This window comes from Magnolia sinica, chromosome 5 (assembly GCF_029962835.1).
Source record: "Magnolia sinica isolate HGM2019 chromosome 5, MsV1, whole genome shotgun sequence".
NCBI classification, from domain to species: domain Eukaryota; kingdom Viridiplantae; phylum Streptophyta; class Magnoliopsida; order Magnoliales; family Magnoliaceae; genus Magnolia; species Magnolia sinica.
Window position 1 is genome coordinate 106312411 of NC_080577.1, and position 24646 is coordinate 106337056.

The 24646-nt window shown below is 40.1% G+C and overlaps 1 protein-coding gene across 1 annotated transcript; it reads left to right on the top strand.

The window, feature by feature from the left end:
* Positions 1 to 454: 454 nt before the first annotated feature.
* Positions 455 to 14027, top strand: LOC131246588 (uncharacterized). The gene is made up of 4 exons (XM_058246845.1): positions 455 to 600; positions 5019 to 5277; positions 10434 to 10628; positions 12551 to 14027. Exons 1-4 carry the CDS (start codon positions 509 to 511, stop codon positions 12947 to 12949), a joined length of 945 nt encoding a protein of 314 aa, XP_058102828.1. The 5' UTR covers positions 455 to 508; the 3' UTR covers positions 12950 to 14027.
* The last annotated feature ends 10619 nt before the right edge of the window (positions 14028 to 24646 follow it).

Consider the following 24646-nt stretch of genomic DNA (forward strand, 5'->3'; position numbering starts at 1 on the left):
TGATAACAGAGGATCCGGACTCTTTCCAACCTTATCAGGTAATTCCACGAGAAAGTATTTGGGAGCCAATCAAGACAATTCCAAACACGTCCATTTTTTCAGCTCAATTTAGAGCATGGGCTCAAAATTGAAGCATATCCAAATCTCAGTGGACCACACGACAAGAAACAGCGGGGATAACGAAGTCATCTGTTGAAACCTTCTTAGACCCCACAGTGATGTTTATTGGTCATCCAATATATCTTGTGGTGTACGTGGTCCACCTGAGCTTTGGATGTGCTTCAATTTTGGGCTCATGCCCTAAAATAACTCAGAAAAAGGGATGGCGAGCATGGATCAGACACATACACTGGACCCCACAGAAGTTGCACGCAATCCGCGTCCGGTTCGATCCTGAGTGCCTGGATATCAACTACCATGGTCCGGAGGAGTATCAAATAAATTCCCCAAGTATAATTTTGAACGAAGGCAGTGGTTTTGTCTTTGATGTCGCAGGTGGAGCAAAAGCATGACGAGGAAAGGGCGCGCGAAGGAGAGAAGAGAGAAGCGACTGCAAGAGATCTCTCAGCTCAGGAAAATCCCCTATTCCGACAGTCAGATGTATTAGTTCTCTCTCTCTCTCTCTCTCTCTCTCTCTCTCTCTCTCTCTCTCTCTCTCTCTCTCTCCCCATTGAAATCAGACCGTCCATTTCAAAACCCTAACTGGAGGCAGTTCACATAAAATGTAAGGTTATCCAGACCGTCCAAAATTTGGGGCACATTTCAAAACCCTAAACCCGAGCCATCCTAACCTTCCAATTGGTGGCTGTGCGAATGGATGGTTGGAAGTACAGTAGCGAGTGGTCAGATGAAAAAAAAAAATCAGATAGTTACTATGACCTGATCAGTATGAAAATTTGGGCTTTTCTCCATCCATAATGAGGCCAGCGATGTGGATGGTCTGGATTGCATCACAACCGGGCATGGTGTATGATGGACGCATTACCATGTATAAGAAAATGAGGTAGGAGAAATCAGACCTCTAATCCATGAATAATTCAAGAAAAATGCAAATGCCAACTAATGTACTAAAGGAAAGGAGGAAATTAGTTATACAAGGGATAGATAGATTCTGAAGAGATTTTAATATCATGTAAAAACGGCACTCAGGTAGAATTCAAACAAAATAGAGTAATAAACCATAAGGGGTCATTTGGATGGTGGTAAATGGGGCTAGTAGCAAATGATTTACTAGCAAATGATTTACTGCTTGTGTTTGAATGCTCTAATTTGCTAGTAAATCATTTACTACTTGTAAATGATTTACTAGCAAAGCCCCCTTCTCATTTACTAGCAAAAAGCTGAGATTTCATTTACTAGTAAATGAGGAGATGGCAACAGCTCTATTATTGTGAATGAAAGCCTATAAAGCAGATTTCATTTACAGTTTACAGGCTATCCAAACACTGTAAATGATTTACTAGTAAATCATTTACAACGTAATCCATTTACCACCGTCCAAACGACCCTTAAAAAAAATGTCTCATACAATGTTTCATAAATTCCTAGATTGAATAATCAAAGTCTTAACTTATAGGCCTTGTTTTAGAACTAACATCAGCCTTTAGACCATCCTAAGAGTAGGCCTCAAATCTTCATAAGTCTTATTCAAAAGACTTCCATTTTTTTTTTTTTTCTAATAGTCGTCTACAAAAACGATCTAAACATATTCCAAAAACTCCAAGAAATAAAAAATTTAATAAAAAAATCAATACTGAAATGAAGGAAACCCGTACCCCCTTTTATATGCCAAGAACTCTGGGCTGGTGAGGTCATCATGACGTTAGAATGATCTTATCAACATAACTACCCCAAAATTCCTATTCCCATACAACCCTAACACTATTGGTAAGTCAGTCATAAACTCTTAACTTGTTATGCTCAAATTGGAATATCTTGGGTCTGTAGGAAATATAACCTAATAAGCCATCCAATGGTATCAGGTTTGGTGGAGTTTTGAAGGGGTATGGCATTAGAAAGGGGTTACTGTTTGGTCATAGCATACTCTTTGTAGTATTTTGAATTCTAGCTTTCATAGCCCAACAACCATGCTATTGCTTATTCCAATCAGTTGAGCTTCCAAAACCTTCTTGATCTGAAGCCACTGGCCTGTTATTCCCATGTCTTGCCGTTGAAAGGACGGTGCGTAATCACCTATACTTCTTCTACTTGATCCCATTCTCAATCACCTGTAGCCATAGGTTAATCATAGATGTTTCACTTTCCTATCATTGTGTTATTTGTTCAGAAGGTACAAAATAATACGTAATATACCCTTATGTAGGTTCTGTTGCAGTACTCTTGGGCCTGTGTTAACATTACTCACCCATTGACAAAGGGGAAGGTCATGCAAATGAAATTGACCCTTCTTGCTGACTTCATATTACTATAGTTGCACGAACGTGAAGGGAACTGACAGCAGATTTGGGTATGGGAGCAGGTGTCTATTTCAGATGTTAGCCAGTATAAACGGCTAGGAAGTGGAGTGGCAGTGTGAGTTGGAAGTGCAAGTTTGAGCAGGGGCGACACTTGGGTAGAAGATTTCTGTAACTGAGGACATGAAATTACTATTATACTATGTTAGTGGAAGGTGTAATTGGGTTCTGATTCATGAAATTCAAGAGTAAGGGCTGGTTGGGTGTTATAGGAATATTTTTAAGCAGTGTACAAGGAATGAGGATCCAGGCAATGAGCTTTGTCTAAAATCTTTAGAAATGACAAACAAGGTACTTTCTAGCCCTTTTGGAAATTTATCAGGGGTTTTATTTTGCTAAATTGTTGATAAACTACCACCTGTTCACTATACGTAACTTGGACAGCAGTATGGCGTTTGTCTTGGATGCGAATATGAGGTGGGCACCATAGTTGCAGGATTCTTTTAACTAGGTGCTGTTCCTGCTTCTAATCATGCTTTGGAATCGCTCTACTGCTCCTGCTTCCCACCTTTTTACACTTCAATTTTTTTTGAAACAGACAATTCCCTGATCCCGCACCTGAATTTGTGGCCACTCCATGCTTTGTGGCCACTCCATGCTTCGTGCAACTATAGGTTTCACACATGGCAGCAACATTTAGCAGTCCGATGTGCTGACATGTGCATACAAATATTTTAACATTTTATGCACAATTATATATAGAAATGGCAAGTTGGTAACACAAAACCAAAAAATAAAATATAGAACAACCTAAAGATTAGACATTTCAAAAACAGAAAAAATTAGAACTCAGGAAATAAAGGAAGAGAAGAAGAAAAGAAGAAGAAGAAGAAGAAGATGAAAAAACAGAAAAACAAATTACATTCTTCCTCCTTGTTTGTGTTGTCAAAATCCTACAATTTACCATTTACGATTTACGACATATGATTTTAGTCAAATTTTAAGCAAAATAATTTGAATCCCAAACTTGAATCCCTTTTTATATGAATCCTACGATTTACAATTCATATTATACTTGTTTTCTTCTATTTTAAGCTTCACTTGGCTTTCATTTTATGTTTTTAAATTGTTGGGGGCTTTAAGAATCGTTTAGAAAAGGTAAATTATTTTTATTTGTTCTTTGTAAGAGATTAAATGATATATATTCTCTTCAATGTTAAATCATTTAGCTTTCTTCTTCTTCTTCTTCTTCTTCTTCTTCTTTTTTTCTTTTCTTTTTTTTTTTTTTTTGTGATTTCTTCTTAATTGGTCGAAACACCAAATCGATGTATGACTTAATTGTAATATTTTTATGGATGGTTACGATCATGCTGACTTATATGTATTATGGAATGATGTTTAGAAATCAAAATATCTTTTCTTGTCGGTCTACAGTATCAAAAGTTGCTTTTCCACCGTGACATGGTATTGCTTCACATTGATGGCAAAAGGATGATAGATGAGTTGTTTTTTATTTTATTTTTTTTTAAATTATTTTATTTTATTTTATTTTTTAGAGATTTGATTTATTTATAATTTTCTTTTCTTTTTTTCAAAATTTGAAGAAAATTGTAAAAAATCTTACAATTTACAATCCGCTATGATTCAACCCCTATTATGATTTATAATACAATAACCATTTTGACAATATTGCTCCTTGTCCATCTGTTTGCATAGTTTTTGTCTTTCTTCTGAAAGGTGAGAACACACTCTTACACCCCCACGTACGCATGGGTTCGCGAAGCCATGACCTCAAAGATGAAGCACAGAGTTTCTACCACTGACCAATGAGTAGAGACCTATTGTTTGCATACTTGTTACCTTGTCAGCATACAAATCTACTAGTAGAAATCAATTGCTTGTAAGTTTTTCGTGTTGGCATATGATCAACCATTCTATGCAAGTGTCTACCATGGTTGTTACCTGAGACTGGGCAAAAGAGGAAGCTTGATGTCCAGTGGCAGCCAATCGTGATTTGACAATCTACCATTTTACAGCCACCCCAAGAAGAAAGGCGAAGATTATGATGATGGAGGTTCTCATTTTGTTCTAGAAGTTCTGGAATAGGTTTTAATTATGAACAATTGTAATTAGAGAGGAGATTTTCTATTTTGTTTCTATTCCGAGTGACAAATCTAAGGTGGAGGTAGGTGTCTAAAGGACTGTCTTAGCAACTGACTGATAGATTATGAATTGAATTAGGAAAGAGGCCATTGGGTAGGTTGCCCAGGTGTTGCATGGCTTCCATACGGGCATTTTGCATGTTATTATTTTTGTTTGCTAGATAATTTTTTATAAGAGTGAGAATCATTTGGGTGTTGTTGCGCAGTTGCTTCTGTTAGTTTCAGTATAACTAAAAGAAAGCATTCCTTCCACATTTTTCCGGCTATATCCTGACATGAAAGTCTTGTAAGGAGTTGTTCTATTTGTGTTTTTATCATGTATGTTGTTTAACCTAATGCATACTTGTATTGTTGATTTGAGTTGTGTCGTTAACTTCAAGTTTACAAAGTATTGAGCAAAACTGTTACTTACAAAGCAAATTTTGCTTTTCTGATGGTATAGATGGTGGTGCTCAGAAACAGTTGCCGTGGTGACTGGGAGTAACAGAGGAATTGGGTATGAAATTGCACGACAACTTGCTGAACAGGGGCTGACTGTTATTATCACATCAAGAGACATCACTAAAGGCCATGAAGCAATGAAAACCTTACGAGAAAAAGGCTTAAATGTGTCTTTCCATCAACTGGACATTCTTGATATTGCATCAATCAAACAATTCGCTGAGTGGATCTTTAAGACTTACGGTGGTTTAGATATTCTGGTGAGATGCCTAGTGCCCTTTTTTTCAGATCGTTCTCATGACGTGATAATTATTCCTTTCAAATGATGAGCTTTTCATTTTTTTTCGTCCTTGTCTTATGATATAGGAAAAGTGAAGAAATTGAACTTGAGTGAACAATTAGAGCACCCATACCACTGCAATAAGATCAATATCTCTTCCAATGGCTACATAATTGATATTTAAGGCCAAAACATGGACTGTGGGAGAACCTCCAGCCTTCTAGTATTTCTACTAGCACAATAAAGAAGAATCACTCTTCTGAAAATCCAGAAATAAGGGAAAACTTGAAGAACTCAATTTAACTGAATTATGTCTGTCCCATACATTATGCATATGGCTATTTATATATAGCCATTGCATACAAAACTCAAAAATCCTTGGCTTGATTCCTATCAAACCTTGCAAAATTTTCCTTATTTAACCTAAACTAGCAAAGCCCTGATTTTGAACTACTCAGGCCAGGCCTGGGGTTGGCTTGGGCCTGGATTTTGAACTGTTTGGGCTGGGCCTGACCAGCTGGCCCTATTCAAAATTTTGATTTTGCTTGGCCTGAGCCTGGCCCATTGACGGCCCTATCTAAGAGGGACTTAGTTTTGATAGTTGGGTTGTCAGTGGAGGGTGAACCCCTATCCAAATATGCTGGTGACATTTGTGCAAGTCAATTAAAGCATTAAAGGCAGGGTATTTGACATGAAATTCCTAAAAGATCACTTGAGAGGTTCAACTTCTGGTGATGACTTTAAGCGTGCATTCGTTTTATATCCTTCTTTATTCAAATACTCCCGTGTACTGTCTAGTCAGTTACACCAATTCGTGTATCGAAATCTCATTGATTTTATAACTAGAGTGCATCATTTGGTGCTAGAGCAGGCGACCATTGAGGAAGTTTGACTTTGCATCATCCCCTACTGGCTTTGAAGGGAGTCACACAAGGGTCCGCACAAGTAGCCCAATTGATCCAAGCACACATTGAGCAGCAACTCGTGCACATGGTGGATGATGTCACTAATCAAGTGAGATAGCTCCACCTTGGAGGGAATCTCAAGGCCGAAATTGGAGCGTGATGACACAAAGGGGAAGGTCCCCGCCACGATGGTCCTATTCAGCAATAGGTAACACCGGCTAGCATGGTATTCAAAAGCAGTTGTGTAATGGTTATGGTGGGAGTTGTTATGCGATGTGGGGCTGTAACTCCTGTTCTGAAGGCTTGTAATGGCCCTGTAACGATCATAACGGTCGTTATGGGGCCATAACGGACTGATATGGGCCCATAACAATCTGATACGGGGCCGATATATTTTTCTTCCCTTAAAATTTTTTTGACCACTACAGGCCACAGCGTCCGTTACAGCCCGTATTGTAACAACCATGGCCATTTTGGCCGCCCTTATTGTTATTGAATACTTTGTCAGATAGTGAAGACACCAATTATTGTTCTTCGATTGTTGGAATGTGATAGAGGACCCAAAGTTTATGTGGAAATTTCAGAATTCCACAATCGTTTACATATAGACAGCTTAAATGATTGGCTGTGTAAAGGTGCTCGAATACAAAGAAATATCAAAAGTTAAATTGGTAGCCAAGAAATCTTCCTTTCATGCATTGGCCTGATGAGATAATTTTTAAGCCAAACCAATTTGTCAAGGTAACAGGGAAGTAATTTCTTGGAAAAAGATGGAGAAAAAATTAGAAAGAAAGTTCTTGCATGTGACTTATGCACATGACTTCTATTAAAAACCTCACATAGGTTGAGGGATGGTGGATGGCTATTTACAAGAGACTATTGTGCCAAAGATGGGACAAAGTAACACATCTTTTACATGCTTCAAGTGTGGGCAGCTGGGACATCAGGCTATTGAATGTTTTTCACATCGGTTTGGAGCTTAATTGTAGGATCTTTTGAACTAGATGTCACTCTTGCTTGAAATTGTGCTTTGAACTTACGCTCCCCATCATGCTTCCTAGCTGGTCACCCACACCTGAATCTATTGTTACTTGCTTCACACTTTGTGCAACTATAATTAAGAATAAAAGTGAATTTAGCCAAGGAGATTATGTCAAAGACATTGAATCATGTGCAAACAAAAGTACAGCATGAGAATGAAGAACATACATGTGGAGATGAGACGACCTGTAAAAGGTGCCACAAATGTGTATGAGATAGTAGGGAGACACTGATTATGCAGTGGACAATGCTATCAATACCTCGAGTGATAAATGAGGGGCGATGGTTGGAGCGAAATATTTTCTGCACTTCTTGCACTTCTATCGGAAAGATATGCACAATTCTAATCTATGGGCGAAGCAATAAGTCTCATAGGAAATTGTGGATAAAATTGAATAACATGAGCATCCACATCCATACCATATTCATTGAATCAAGGAAGGGGTTTAAAATTTTCTCCAGGTGCTTATCATCCATTTTGATTGGATCTAAGTAAAAGGATGGGATGCGGATGGATGAGTTGCACATCTTGCCAGGGAGATCATGTCTGTGGGAACGAGACAAGGTCATTCAACTTGCACTAACATCTATTCCTTCATCAGGGATGTTAGTATCATATTGCACTAGATGAAGCAGCTTCTAGCGCCCGAATCTAATAAAATGGATGGGCAGAAGTTGCTCATCACATGTAAATTCAAAAGAAGCAAAAAGCTGAGAAAGAAGCAAAAGAGGAAGGAAGAAGTCAATCAAATGTTACGCATGAAGACAACTGACGCCAGCGAGTATGATACATGCAATACTTGTGAAATGGAAGAACAAGACCAATCTAAATGCACATAGATTGCGGATGACGAATTGAAAAAGTTAGATTTCATATGGATAGATTTCATGGATTGAGGATTTTTGGTTGTTTCTTTTTAAGTTTCCAATAAATAGGGGTTGTTCTTGGAGGTTGAGGCATTACACTTTTCTTTTGAGTTTTGAGTTTTGTGAAATTGTTAATCAAGTACTTTTATCTAGTTCAGGGCTTTGATATTAATAAGCTGTTTATGACTCTATTCAAATACTCTCATCACGTGTGGTGTATTCATTGATTTGATATCCAGATTGCATCACAAACTTCTATCGAAGTGCTGTTCTTGCTTTGAGCTTGTGCTTTGTTTTGCATGTTTGCTTCCACACCTAAGCTTTTACACTCACCAACATTTTGAAACATACTTCCCACTTTGCACCTAAATACCCTGCCCCTTCTTCTCACACTTTTGTACTTTGCTGCATAACAAAGACCCTTAGCCCCCCAATCTTATGGCACTGCACGAATCACCTCCCACCATCAACATCCATTCTTACATGTGGATGAGAATAGACTCAATAAAGTTATCTACCAAATCAATTGTAGCTGTCATATTTTAGGCAACATTTTGTAAAGTCAACACTTCATACAAATATGGGCACGAAATGGACATTAGACTGTGGATTGGGTTCAAACATCATGTTAGGATAATTCGGATCCAATGGCAACAGTAGGCGATTCTTCTTATGCTTTGTGTTGGTGTCCCCTCCATGGATCTCTTGTTAGAAGTGGATGGATGGGAGCTTTGCTGAGTGCATTTGTGTGTGCAATCAAGCTCATGTACACGCATCATGTGCCAGCATGGCACATAGAGCAAGATCCAATCCAATCATCAGGTTGGTCCATCCTTGTACGCATTTCCCTAAAAATATATCCGGTCCATGCAGCATGTGGGCCACAATTTTGGAAACAGGTGGATGGGTTAGAAAACTTCTGCCAAATTTTTTAGAGCCATACATTTGTTTAGCTAACTGTGGCCCACCTGACTAGTGTATCAACTTTATTCTTGGCCTAGGAAATCAATATAGTGGTGCTGTTCTGATGGGTGTATTGGATCTTGGACCTATCTTGCCATGTTAGCACATGCGGCATGTAAATGAGCTTTATTGCACACACATGTGGACCTAGCAAAGCTCAATTTAGTGGAAGAGATTAAGGAACTAGGTTTTTGTACCCAATGTTTCTGTCCCACATCCACAGGATTGCAAATTCCGAGGTGCACTCTCTAGCATGGAAGGGCGTTCTTAGATTACCCTTTTTTTTGGGGGACAAATTTCCATGTAATTTCTTGTTCTTTGCTTGGCCCTTGATTATCAATAAAAAAATGTGCAGGAAATAGAAATTGACTTCAATTTCCCCAAAATATGGGTTCTTTGGAGTTTTTCTATGATCTATACGTTGAGTACTTTGATATAGACTGGCAAATAGATTATCTGGGAATTTGATAGATCTTGTTTTGGATTGCAGTTGATTCTGAATTTATACAAATAATGTATCTTTTCTCATGAAACTTGTACAATCTCTATTTTGATACAATCTTAGAGATTTATGAAGCCCACACGCAGTTACATGTAGCCACATGTTCCAACCCAGCATGTGTGTGGGACATCCAAGTCGTACCGGGTGAGTGCCACTTTCTGGATGACCCGGCCTAGAAACTTGGGGTGCGGATTGGGTACTACCCCCACCAGGACCTAGCTAGAGACGGACGGTCCTGTCAGGGATTCTTTGGGGTCCACCGTGATGTATATTTTTATCCATGCCATCCATCCATTTTGACAGATCATTTTAGGTCATGAGCCCAAAAAGGAGGCAGATTGAAGGCTCAAGTGGACCATACCACAGGAAGCAGTGGGATTGAATTCCTAGTGTTGAAAACTTCCTAGGGCCACCGTGATGTTTATTTGCCGTATTCCAACCTGTTCATAGGGTCACATTCAATCTGCCTCCCTTTTGGTCTCATGCCCTTAAATTGATCCATCAAAATGGATGGAGGGCGTGGATAAAACACAAATCACGGCGGACTCCACGGAGCCCCTGACAGGACCGTCCGTCTTTAGCTAGGTCCTGGTGGGGGAAGTACCCAAACCACGTCTAGAAACTTGCTTGTTCCACTCATCAGGGCCACACCTGTACATGGATCATAGCCCACCTGATGAATCACTCACTTTTCTGTCATGCCAGGTCATCTATATGGTGGGGCCCAACTGATGCATGAGCCAAACGCCCTGAGTGGCCTCATGTTGCAGAGTACATCACATTAAGAGGGCGCTACAATCTCATTATATTCATTTTTTCCCCTTCTATCATCCTCACCAGGTCACCAATATGTTGCAGGTAAATAATGCAGGCGTTAATTTTAATATGGGGTCCAATAATTCTGTTGAGTCTGCTGAGGAAGTTATTGCAACGAATTATTTCGGCACAAGAGGGATGATTGAAACCATGATCCCTCTGGTGAAACCTTCTGCGTCTGGTGCTCGAATAGTGAACGTGAGCTCCAGGCTTGGTCGATTGAATGGCAGGCGGAATGTAAGTCCCCACGGGTTTCTTTCTACTCCCCTTTAACACTATTCACACTGTTTCCTTGGCACGGGATTTTTCTTATTGGCCCATTACGCAAATTTCATGACCGACTCCTTTTATGGTCCCAAAATTTCTTGTTTATTAGATTGACCAAGGTTTAAACATGAGGGTCTGAGTTCAAGTTGACTCAAATTTCAGGCACTCGTTCGCATTTCAGTTCATTACGAAAGATGCTTCAGTGCTTGTAGAACACCATTAGTTATAGAGCTTCTAGTTGCATTGGGACACTAGTCCAATCCATTGATCTAGACTGTTCATTAGGTTCTGCAAACATTTCATGGGCTATCATGCAAACATCACACCAATCAGACAACAATGAACCATTTGATCAATGGTATTAGTACGGACGATTAAGATCACTTAGGCAAAAAATTGATCCAATCAACAATTTGACCATGCATTTGTTAGGGCCTATCATGGATTGCTCATGATTTTGAAGAATCACTTTCGTTGGGCAATTGTAACCATCCCATCCATGACTTCGAAAATGAATGGATGTAGAAAATAAAGCCAAATTTGAGATGGATTGGATCATCCGATAAGTACCACTTTTGTATCACAGCCCATGAAATATATTCTGGACTTTGGTTCAGATCGAATGGTTGAACTGTCCTCTAAGTGAACTAGGAGCACTGTTGCATTTCTCCAAACTGTTTATTTTGTGGTCCAAATGGGCACATCCTGACCGTTGAACCGCCAATGTTTTGTCTGTTAGCACAGTTTGATTTGTATCTGATTGCACCACCATTTTGTTGTAACTCATCCACCGTCTGCTTGGCATGCATGGCAAATCAGACCATCCAAATGATCTCCCCCTTCTGGATGGAGATAGCCCAAAAATCAGATCAGTCAATGACGTTAACCACCTGATTTTCCCGTTGAATTTGGATGGTAGACCAAGCTATGTTTAGTCGTCCCCCTGGTGTGCACAGTTGGGCAGTTAGGATTGTTCAATCCCTCGAGATAGCCATCCTGACCAAGCTATTTTCAATGATTAAATCAAGTTCTTGCCCTCAAAGCAGCCACCTCCCCACCATCAAACATCCATTGTTTTGTTTATTAGCACAATTTGACTTTTATCTGATAGCACCACCATTTTGTTGTGACTAATTCACCGTCCACTTGGCATGCAAGGCAATTCAGACCATCCAAATGATGGCTCCCATGTGGAAGGAGATAGCCCAAAAATTAGACTGGTTGATGAGGTTAACCATCTTAATTTTTCCTGTTAAATTTGGATGGTAGACCAAGTTATTGTTAGTGCCCACAATTGGACGGTTAGGATTGAAAAACGATTGTAATTTTGAACATGCGCTATGCCGGTGATGGCCTTAAAATTTGTACAGTCTAGATTAATGTTCATGTGTGCCATCTGAATGGTGGATGAGTCTCCACCATTTAAAAGATGGTGGTGAAAAGCAAAATCGTAATCCTGTCCTGCACAAGAACTTTCACATAGAAATATGCTTCCTATAATATTGGGATCATAGTGATAAATCTGGTTATCCAGCAATTGCTAGGTATGGAAATTTCTTGGGAGATCCAAATTTTGAGGTTTTTCTGGGGATATTATCAGGAAAATCTCGCTGAAAATAAAATATTAAAAAATATTATTGTAAATTATTAAATAAATTTAAATTTTAAATATATACTTATATAACAAATTCCTTTAATGTTTTACCATTTTCCGAGTTAGTATCGTGATAAGAACGTGATATTTTAAAATCTCCCAAGATTTTGAAAATTTCGCAATATTGTTGTGATAATATGTTTAGTGTATTTCTCGCAATATTATCACGAGCTTTTCAGAAACTCGGCAATATTTTTCACACTGATTTGGATTACTCATCACTCTAATCTATTGACAGAGACTGGCAGATGCAACATTGAGACAGCAACTCGCTGAAGAAGAATCTCTCTCCGAAGAACTGATTGATGCAACTGTTTGTAAGTTTCTTGAACAAGTAAAAGACGGAAGCTGGACATCAGGTGGGTGGCCTCAGATGTTTACTGATTATTCAGTATCAAAGCTGGCTGTTAATGCTTACACCCGTCTTTTGGCGAAGAAGCTTTCTGATCGTCCAGATGGAAACAAGGTCCATATCAATTGCTACTGCCCGGGCTGGGTGAAGACTGCCATGACGGGGTGGGATGGGAATATTTCAGCTGAGGAAGGTGCGGATACTGGAGTCTGGGTTGCGTTGCTGCCGGGCCAGCCAGTCACCACAGGAAAGTTTTTCGCTGAGCGACGGGAGATTAGTTTTTGAAGTGCAGATGGGATTTAACTTCAAAAGAGGAGGTATTATATAATGCTTGAGCCAAAAGCTTGTAAAGTTCAGGCTCTCTGTTTTTACAAGTGGGCCATGGCTCAGTGATCCAAAATGTTGATATGATGGGACTCACCGTGAATGGGCCATGCATGAAAAAAATTGCCAAGATTGAGTGATCTGAACCACAGAATATTTGGTCTTTTATTGGTTGAACACGAGCCCTTGTATTTTATTTCTTGACTGTTCCTTTGCTAGACAGCCATTCAAAGGTTCAATATTTTCTGACCGAGATTTTTTGTGCATGGACCATTAACAGTGGGCCCCACAATATCAATGGATTGGATCACCGAACAAGGCGCCCCGCTTGTCCAAACCTAAAGCTGGAAAATACTGTACAACCCCTCAGCCCGGGCCATTTGTATCTCTGGATCTGAATAACATAACACTGGGTTGAATTGAAGGCCTTGATTAATGAAGCCTTTCAAATGAGCCGCTTGAGAATATGCACAACAAAATCAGATTTTCAGTTTTTTGTACAAGTGGGGCCATGGTTCAGTGGTGGGCCATTGATTTAGTGGAAGGATCATGACCTAAAATAATTCTCGAGAGGACAGTCATATCCGTAAAATGTAGCTTGCAAATCGATGGTTAAGAAGATACAGGAAAGGCCCACAATTCGACTGAAGAATGACCTAATAAGACTGGCGGACAGAATCTTCCAGTTTGGGAGATTTTCAGGGTGTGGTCCATGTTGGATTCGACTGTCTAGATCACTAGACCAAAGGGCAAGCCTTTGTACTCCATACATATCATCATCAAGGTTGGTGCTTGTTAGAGTATTGTTGTTCATGGTATCAGGTACAGTTGAAATCTGCTTGTTGGTATCATAGCATTCTGATGCATCTTAGCTGTGGCCTGTGGAGTGATCTTGACCTTTGATTTCATACTATTTTTATTTATAGGTATAGTTAAAATCTGCTTGTTGGTATTATAGCATTCTGATGCATCTTGGCTGTGGAGTTATCTTGACCTTTGATTTCATATTATTTTTATTTATATATCTTTGTATGTAGCATACATGCGTGAACAACTAGTCTACAGTCGTGGGTTGAACCTAGCCCAGCTGACATGACTTGACCACATGGATTTTAAAAAGACTCAGGAGGCTCGATGCAAGTTGCAACTCGACCCAATTCAGCCCCCCAGAGTTGGGGGTTGCATTGTCTGTGTGGCTAATGGCGTTGAACAGGCATGAGCTGAGCTGTGCTAAGCTCGACTCGGTTTGGTTGGCTTGTGTACAGACATAGCAGACAAGCCAATGTGGCATATGTGTGAGATCTGAGCCATTTGCCTTGTTTGCCGTGATCATGCCCTGCCCCACGGTTGGGTTAACCAGCTTGCAGTATGAGAAGATTGAGACAGGGAAAAGGGTCCAATGGTCTATATTCAATGTGGACAGGTTGAGTTGAATGACCTGCTTTAAGGCCAGGGCTGTGGGTCCCAACTGATTATGGCCTGTGTTCCATACACGTGTGCTAAATTCACATTCGGGAGTCGTATTACCATATCTCAATCAGAGGAGATGGAAATCAGCAAGATTGGGCCCTGCCGACCCTGGCCCTTTTATCAGTCGTAACTTAAGGATAGTGCCTTTGATTTCAGACTTAATGATGTAGAGCGGGTCGCGGATAATTTCATGGCCAAGATGGACCAGAAAAGGCCGGAGCCAGAAGTGATCCGGACTGTCAGTTGAAACGGACGTATCTCGCAAACCGGTATAAGTTACCTGACGTGCCAACCGGTATGAGTTACCTGACGTGCCATATATGATTTTGGGGTAGGACAAGCTGTCTGTAAGATTACAACAGATTGACGGTCGAATTTCCATTTTATTTTCGTTTTTACAAATTATAGTAAGTTTTAGTTTGATTATAACTCTTCGTCCATTGGGCTTTAGAAGTTTTGTCCAATAATTAAGAGAATAGCATGGTTGAGCCAAAGGGGACACTTATAATTTTTGGCCGAAGACCATGAGGTCTAGTGGAAATCATAACCGTCTATAAATAGTAAGTTTACCATTTATATTAAGTCACAATTTCTATGAGTTTATTTAAGAGGTTGTAAGCCCATTTTTCATCGTTAATCAAGTTATTATGAATTTTATTAGAATTATTTTCTATTCTCTCTCCTCGTGGATTCGAGGCATCTTTCGTGAGGAGTCCAAATAAGTTTCATGGATTCAGAACAATTAAGGAAGACGGTGCTCTCTCGGCCTCTACACATCCTCCCTGCATCATCCAAGCTCACCCATCAAAAATAGAGGCCTTTTGGCCCGGGTGAGGATCCAAAACCGTTTATCAATGGACCTATTCCCAACCCAAGGTGTCTGTGGGCCATTGCTATCCCTAGTTTTGGTGTCTGTTCACGTGGCTTGGGATCTGGTCAGTAGAGATGTTGGTGTGGACGGTTGGATCGGTGGGTGGGGCCCCACTGAAAGCTTGTTTTAGGGAATGATCTAAATCTCAAATGGACTATAGTACAGGAAACAGTGGTAATTGACCATTAAAAACTTCCCGTGGGGCACAAAAGCTTTAGATTAAGATGATATTTGTTTCGTCTCTTCATCTCTGTCTTTGTGACCTTATCAATAGGTTGGATGGCAAAAAATTATTCCGGTTGAATCCATAAAGCTTTTAATGGTGAGGATTCAATCATGAGTGTTTCCTGTGGTGGTCCACCTAAGATTTGGGTCAGCTTCACTTTTCGGATTGTAAAAAAAAAAAAGGAGCTGTCAAAATGGTTGGACGGTGTGGATTTAAGGTACATACATCACTGTGAGCCCCACAGCGGCCGGTTGGATCGGGCCATCACAGCTTATTGGGCTTATGAACTGTAAAATTCACTTGTGGTGGGACCCAAATAATGGGCCGGGCTAGAGAATATGGCAAGCGATCCATTGGGTTCTCTGCATTTGAGATCCATCTCTATAGTAGATGAGATCATGTATACTATGAATCCTGACCGTCCATGGTTACAACACTAAAAACACGTTGATCAAATGATCCCAATGATCTGATTGACGTCTTATTATTTATTCTTGTTGAATGTGTTTGTTCCTTTTTTCCAAAGGTTTCTAACAGCCCATTGATTGTCCATCCATCGGACGGTTGGATCACCTGATCACCGAGATTTTTGTCCTGGGCCCAAAGTTCTGGCTATGAGCCATTGAAGAGGGGATTCGTGTGGCACGTGTGATCATCAAATTTGTGGGATCTGGTCCGTCCATCTGGTGGAAACCCTCGTGGGCCGAATCAAACTCCGAAAGGTCCACTTGTGAGGCAGGCCACAAATGCACGTTGAGAACAAATGGCTGGCCATCTTTTCTCTAACAGTCGAATTTTCCCATACATGTGGCCCATCTTATAAGTGAAGTTACCTGATTTTTTTACCAAGATCTTGGTCATGATGATCACGCCTGATGAATGGCTCGGATCTAACAATTACGTTTTTTTTTTTCAACATTTAAGGCTGAAATTCTGTTTTGGGTTACTTTTTGAATGGTGTAGAGGTATCCAATCAATCTAGGTTTTGGCCAAATGGTATATCCAGGAGGTGGCCCTTCTAATGGACGGCAGAGATCAACAAAGCGCACGCACTCATTAGTGCCACTGAAGGCTCGTGAAGGTGGGGCCCATGGTTAAATGATCCAAGCCACTGGTCTGTTGTATCTCGTCAGTGATGGACTGTACTAAGAAAAGTTTCCCGATTAGGACAATCTTAGCCCTTCAACTGAGAAATGGCCCAAGACTGGAAGCTAGGGAATGGTCCATCCACCGTGCTGCATTTGCAGCAGATTTGGGTCGTTGATCAGATGGGGCTCCACGTAGAAGGGGAGATGGACGGTTAGAAAAATATGACCAACAATGTAGAAATTCAACATACACGTGTGGCCCACCTGATCTAGGGACCATATAATGTTCACCATGGAACCATTCGCACGATACAAGTCTCATACACGTGCCAATGTGGCACGTGTGGCACGAAGAAAGCTATCAATCTCGAGCGACGCAACAGGACTGCTGCTTTAATTTGCCTTATGGTTCAGAACTAATCGCCTATCACTTGCGTCGGACATCTGATCCGTTAAAATGGTGGGCCCCACCAAGAATATTAACTATCTTGAAAATCAAGGGATCCACTAATTAGGTGGTGAAACCGTAAATTCCGTCAAACCCTCTGCCATCCAATGATTTCGACAGATGGTTTAGGAGAGGATAAACCAACGGTTCACATTCAACTGACAAAGGTCCTCATATTGGTTGCTGCAATATTCCAATCTGTGATACATGCTCAATCCACAGCATAACTCGATAGATCAACGGTCTGGATTACTAAAACATGGGCCCCACTTGTCAGAATCAAAACCTGTATAGTTTGCATATATATAATATTTCCTCCTCTGTCTCTGTCTATTATTCTAGTTGATTTAAGTGGGCCCCCACGTGGGCTTCTCATAGAAGAATGCTTTGGTCAAACTCAAGGTCTTGTTTTGACTCGTAGAATATGATTTCTTTTTTAAATCCACTTTCACTGATCTACGTTAGAGCTTTCAACGGTCAGGATTGGGTTTCATTTGATTCTGGCTTTTGAAATGGGTCGACCCTGTTGGGCCCATCTGAACTTTTGATTGTGATCAATTGGGCTGGGTCCAGTGAATCTACATGGTGGGCCCTAGTAGTGGACGGTTGGATCTCCCACATTCATGCTATGTTGGCACACATGTGAGGCTGGTTTTATTAGTCTGATGAAATCCACATTGGATGGTACCTAGACTTGGTTATCAGAACCATTCATCCGGTGGGGCCCACTATGGATGGTCCACTGTCCGTGCCAAACTAACCGATCGAATTTGGAAACCTTTGATCTTTCTACTTAGACCGTCCACTTGGAAGTCATCGTGGGACCGTGGACTTTCCGATCGGTTGTGTTTTTTTCACCATGGGCCATCTACAGTGGGGACCACTAACTGGATGACTCCGATCCCCGGCGGTGGGCCTCAACAATGATTGTGGGCCTTCATGAGCTTGGTTGGTTGGATATGGCCCATGGATTTAATGTCCCTTCTACACAAGGCCAAAATTAGGATGGCCCACTAGCCATGCGAGCCACGCATAAGTGTTCTACACATCGTGGCCCACCCGATGAGTTCATCAACCTGATTAGTAAGCCCACAAGCTTCTCTACAGTTCACGGCCACACAAATCAAATAAGCCCAACCATTTAGATGATCCACCCCAAAATCTGGATGGCCCGCTAACAATGTGGGCCATCGTGTAAATCTGACAAAGACCAATCAATCCATTCATCAAATGGGCCCAAACTCAGGATGGCCCACTAACGATGCGAACCGCAGATGAAAATTTCACAAACAGCCATTCCGTTTAGCGCGTCGTGGCCCACCCGACGAGTTGACCAATCTGAATTCCCAATGACCACACAAGAACTATCCACATGGTGCAACCGACCCGAGGCCCAGCTTGGACGGTCCACAGCACATTTTTCTAATAAAACACCTTTAGAGGGTCAAACATCCAACTGCATGGCTTCCTTAAAGACCTACCACTGTCCATGTGCATGGGCTTCCCCATCATTGGAAAATCAGGCCCATGTGACCCTTTTTTCTTTGGATTAGGATTACAAAGGAGAACATGCACAGTACCTTATTTTAGAAGATAAAAATTCAAAACCAGATCTGGGCCCTAGATAATCATGATGGATAATTTATGTTAATGGGCCTTTCCATCACCATGTGGGTTGTTTTCCTTATTTAAGGGCTAGATATTAGTATAGTATCTTTGATTAGATCCCACCCTTTTGATCATGTGGGCATGTTACCTTGGGACCCAAATGGCCTAAACAACAGCTTCTTTTCTTTGTATATTGAAGCTTACTTCTTCTTGGATCCGGCAATTTCAATCAATGCAACTTCCCTTAAGATATTGAAATGAATAGTGTAGTTTTTTTTTTTTTTAATCATGATACTCTGGATGAGTAGGATGGTTCATACACATGTGCTTGAAATTTTACATCTGGGAAATCTGAGACTCAATCTGAACCATCCACATTCTGCGACCCACTTTCCATAGATCGTAAACCAAAAATTGGACGTATGATAGTAATTTGGCATTTGTTTTTATTAACCGATTGGATGAATTAGGATTTGGGTCAGTGTAGATTTTGATTGATTGATACATTTGAATTGGGAAATATAATTTTAATGGTTTGGATTGAGTTACATGTGTATATTTTAGACGTGCATGTGTATGGACTATGATAGACTACTAGAGGATGATATGTTTGTATTGAAAGAATTGTGTCATCCACTCATCAGCAAGAGGGAAGAACAATGTCATGTAACAAACTAACAATGACTTGAGGAAGTCAAGTTTCCTAATCCAATGGCTTTTAATAAGGTCTAAGGGCCCTAAAGACTTGTAGCTTGTGACCCTTAAAAAGAAAGGATAGGCTAGCATGTGTGTTCTTCAATGCCTTAAATGGTGGTGACTCATCAGGACCATCCAAACCATTAGCCTTTGTTATGTATGATCAAATCCAAAAAAAAAAAGCACATTAATTGGACATTCTCAATCATCCGATCGGTTATACTCAACCATTTTCCTTTTATCCAACATTTGACGGCTGCAAATTGAATGGTTTTGATCGTCAAGTAAGTATGATTTTGAGGATGGAGGTGCCCACGATTTGGACGGTTTGGATCAAGGTATAGTTGGCCAAGGCAGTACGGTCAATGAGTCACCACCATTTAAGAAATGTGAAGAACCATGATGATCTAGTCTAGGTAAACCTAATTAGTAGTAGATTCAATTAAGTAGCAACACAATGTACAAAACCCTAGGGGACACTCCTAATCAATCAGTGCCGTTGATTTAGGTGTGTCCCTATCACTTCGAAATTGACAATTGTAAGTCAATCTCACTTGCTTAGTGGTAATTAAACAATGGTAACCACCATTTTCCAGTGTCGCTTTTGGCTTATATTGAGTAATCAATCCCTAAGCGTTTGTTAGCTACTTTCTCAACAGACTTAAATTAAAAAGTTTAAGCCATGTTAAAATCATGATTGAGGTAAATCTCAGTCTAAAGGTGTGGCCCACCTAGTGAGTGGTTAGGCCTGATTCCCGAGATGGGTAATAATCCTGGTGGGCCCATCTCTTTCAACGGCTCAGAAGGGAAGAGGATTACTAATCTCTGTGGGGCCCACACGTGATTAATGTATTTTATCCACTCCTTCCATCCATTTTACCACCAGATAAGGCTTGAGCCCAAAAAATGAAGTATATCCAAAGCTCAAGTGGACCACACCACAGGAAAGAGTGTTAATTGAATGTCCACCGTTGAAAATTTCGTAGGGGCCACATAAGTTTTGGATCAAGCTGATATTTGTGTTTTAACCTTTATTTATGTATGTGTGATCTTATGAACAGGTTGGATGACAAATAAATATCATTGTTGGCCCTGTGAAGGTTTTAACGGTGGATATCATTATTCTCACTGTTTCCTGTGGTGTGTTCCACTTGAGCTTTGGATATGGTTAAAGTTTGGGTTCATGCCCGAAAATGAGATGTACAAACGGATGTACGTCGTTGATAAGACACATACATCCATGGTGGGCCCCACAGAGTTTACTCAGTAAGCAATGCGCTTGTAGATGAGCAATTTCTCAATGATTTGAGTTTTGTAATGCAGAAGCCAAGTGTGCTGATCCATGCCGTCCATTAGTTGGGCCCCAATGTATAGATGCCTTGGCCAGAGAATTAGTTCTATCCAATCAATCTGGAGAAAGAAATGGATGGTTATACCACATTCAACATACAAATTGCCGTTATCTGTTAAGAAGACCGGCTTGAATCTAGATCAAAGGTATACATGTTGAGGCCCAGCCAATGGACGGATTGGATCTCGCACAAACAGAACTAAACCAGGATTTTTCGGTCTCTATTTATTCTTTACGGGTTTTTATGTTTTTGCCATCTACACCGTCCATGATGCACATCCAAGCTAATCCGAACCATTGAAACCGTGATCAGCTTTCGAAGGGCCTATATCCAAAGAATCACAGCCATAGAGTTGTCAAAGCTTGATAAAATAAAAATTAAAAAATATATAAAATTATATAAATAAAAAGAAAAGAAAAATAACCGTCCACATTTAATGGTCGACAATTGCACCGATCGGATGGCTAAGATTCCCATAGTAGCATTACTTTTGGGTTGTTGCCTGTCGCTATGGTGGCCCAAATAAATTATCATGGTTACTGTGGGTGTGTGCCACGTGGCTCGTGAAGATGGTTCTAGCAAGTCGGCTTTCTCGGGCATAGTGTAATGTTGATACGCAGGCAGAAGGAACTTGTATACGTGGCATAAAACTAACTGATATTAAATTATCCAGACGTGAGACCCACTTTAGATAGATCATAAAGAAAAAGTTATACTAATGATTGCTTAGCTAGGTAGTTGGTGGAGATTTATTGGACGGTTGAGGTGAAAAATAATTAACCGTCCACGTTCATCATACAATTGTCCTCGAATCAAAGGCGAAAATTGTTTAACTACTCTTATTTTCAGAAGAAGAACAATCTGCAGTGGATCCCAGAATTTGGACGGTTGATTTTGATTTAATATGTAGCAATTACAATTTAGAAGTGCGAGTGTATCACCATCACACTCTTGCAGAGCATCAAATATTATTACGAGAAGGTCCTCCAGTCCAACGGGGTGGACCATAAGTTACGGTCCACAAAGCCAATAACTTCCAACTTTCCATGTGCGTGAGACATCCAATCCGTCCAATATGGTGGAAAAATCATGAGTAAAAATCAGCCACATCTACTGACCATTTATACCGTTCCTTTATTTCACTATTTATCAACGGCGGGATGATGTTTTCTAAGGTGTGGTCGACCTAGGGAGTAGATGGGATTTTTTTTTTCCTTGGGTGATTCTTAAAGTGTGTCCAACCTATTGGAAGGGCTGGATGGGACAGGAATATTTAATAGATTGGAAGTTATCGACTGGGTGTACTATAATTGTGGCACAACCTATTCGGCTTGAGACCTCCTTACGCTGGCCAGCCTTATGGTGATCCAGACCGTTAATGTAGTAGGAACTACCTGGACGGGTCTTGTAGCAAAAGTCCTGCTAATCAGAGGTCTTCACAGTTCATACAAAGGACGGTCACGAACAACTATCCACATTTCAAAACTTCTTAAGTGGATGGCAGGGATCTCTGAGGATGGAGCTGTTCCACGTGGGCGATCATGGGGAGCCTACTGGATGAACGGTGTGGATCACCACGTGGTGAGGCACAGCTGCCCGCAAAAATTGGATTGAGAAAAATTACTCAGAATGATAGCAAAAACTATCCGTTATGCTAATATAATACATCCACTCTATTCATCTATTGTCCTGACTCATGTATGTATGTATGTGAGTTGAAAAGTCAGATAAATGAAATTTTAAGTCACTTAAGCCATTCCAGAAAGAAATTAATAAACAACCCTCCCATCAAAGCTATCAAAGGACCACAATACTTATATGTTATCTAGGCTATTCATAAATTCTAGTTCAAGCATGAAACAATTAATGTGGATTTGAAACCAAAACTTAGACCTATTCCGTATATAGACTAAGTCGGATGGAAATGCATTCGGTTCTATGCAAATTCCATCTATTTGAAAAGGACTGAAAGGATTGAGATTATGTAGGATAGAATTACATTTGGTCTCATGTAGGATTTACATGTACGAACCTTACGTTGATGCATTTGTTTTATCAGAATTATTCATGTCTCATTTACACATGACATTCTAGTTATATACATGCAAAAGTGACACATATTAGTTGATAATCTAGTCTGTTGATTACAATTTCATAATCCACCAAACATAGGTTTAGCTTAATGCAATGTTTTTCCTAAAAGAATAATTTGATCTTAAACATAAAAATTGAATGGTTAAAATACCATAATATTTCTAGACATACTACCATTGTGCAATAATGATATATATTAATTGCATCTAATGCAATTTCACATCATTTAATCCCGTCGACCAATAGACCAGGGTTGAAAATGAGATATTTTGAAAGCACATTTAAATCCCTCCAATTTCTAGCAACCAGATGCTAAAGAAAAAGTATTGACCCATTGTAAATCTCTTTTACCAACAAACTAGCTTACGTAGAAACTACATATCAATCTTATCTGCAACTTCAGTGAACCCAAAGAAGGTTTTAATGGTAGGCTTCTGATCTCCACTATTTTTTCTATGGTGGCCTCAGCCTTATATAAAGCCTCATTTTTCTAACATGATTCGGCATAATAAATGCTCAAAGCATGTCTCGGATAAATCACAAAGTCGCCCCTTGGAGCTTTTTGCCTTACGATGCCATCTATCACTTCTTAAAAATTTTCATTGAAGAGAGGATGATAGTACAAGTTTATTAGCTCTTTCACTGTACATATTAACTTATATATATATATATATATATATATATATATGTGTGTGTGTGAGAGAGAGAGAGAGAGAGGGAGAGAGAGATAATTTAATGCAACAAATGTATAGAGTAGATATAACAACAAACAAACAATAATAGGCACATGCAATATTTTGTTGAAGGAGCTCCTGCAACACTTACTAATAACTCTTGTGAGAGAAAAAGAGTATTAGATCCAGGCCATTCACCAGGTGGGGCCAAAAATTTAGGCTGATTGAGTCCTTAACCAGACCACTTGTAACATATATGCATGTGGAACATGGTCAGTCAGTCACCTTCTCATGTCCATCCATTCTTCTCATACCACCATTGACTCACCAGAAGCGTGGACCGGCCTTAAAAAGTTCCCAGTGGGCCCCACCTGATGCAGCTGGAAAGTTCACTGTGGGCCCCCACCTTCTAAAATAGAGGACCTCCGAAGTGTAGGGTCTGTGTCCCTGTCCCCTCCAAAAGACACCCTACCCTTTTTTTGTTTTTTAATCAGAAAACCTGCAACAGCAAATCCAGCAAATCCCGCTTTCTTTGTTGTATCAGCTCTACGCATTGCATTCATTTGAGAGCTGATCTGGTGCTCTCACTCCATTGCAAGTTACGGTGCTCCTGGTTTCATCAGAACCCTGAAATATTCCATTCGATCGATCTGAACTGTCCATTATCTCAAACACATGTTAAATGGTCTCCCATAAAAAAATCACACTGATTCAAAAATATTAACCATCTGATTTTTATCCTCTGAATGGACGGCCATGATCATTTACGTAAAAATAGGTCCAATCAACAATCTGATCCATCTATTCGTTGGGTCCCACAATTGATTATAAAACTACAGATTTATTTTTTTTACGTAATCCTAACTGTTCCAACCATGGGTTCAAATACAGAAGGCAGTAAAATTAAGGTCAAACTTTGGATGGATAGGATCATACTATTTTTCTAACTTTTATATGGTATTCAATGAAATATGTTCTCAACTCAATGGACGGCTCGGATCGACCTTTTGGAGTGTTGAACTGTCCTGATGCAACCATAAGTACTGTAACTTTTTATAACTATTTCTCTTTTTTAATTTAAGGAAACCAATTCAGCCCCACACCACCCCTTTGACTTTATCAGTTACAACG

Coding starts and splice junctions, on each gene's coding strand:
- LOC131246588 (XM_058246845.1), top strand. CDS start 509: ATGACGAGGAAAGGGCGCGCGAAGGAGAGAAGAGAGAAGCGACTGCAA. Junction 601..5,018: donor CCCTATTCCGACAGTCAGAT/GTATTAGTTCTC, acceptor CTGATGGTATAG/ATGGTGGTGCTCAGAAACAG. Junction 5,278..10,433: donor ACGGTGGTTTAGATATTCTG/GTGAGATGCCTA, acceptor AATATGTTGCAG/GTAAATAATGCAGGCGTTAA.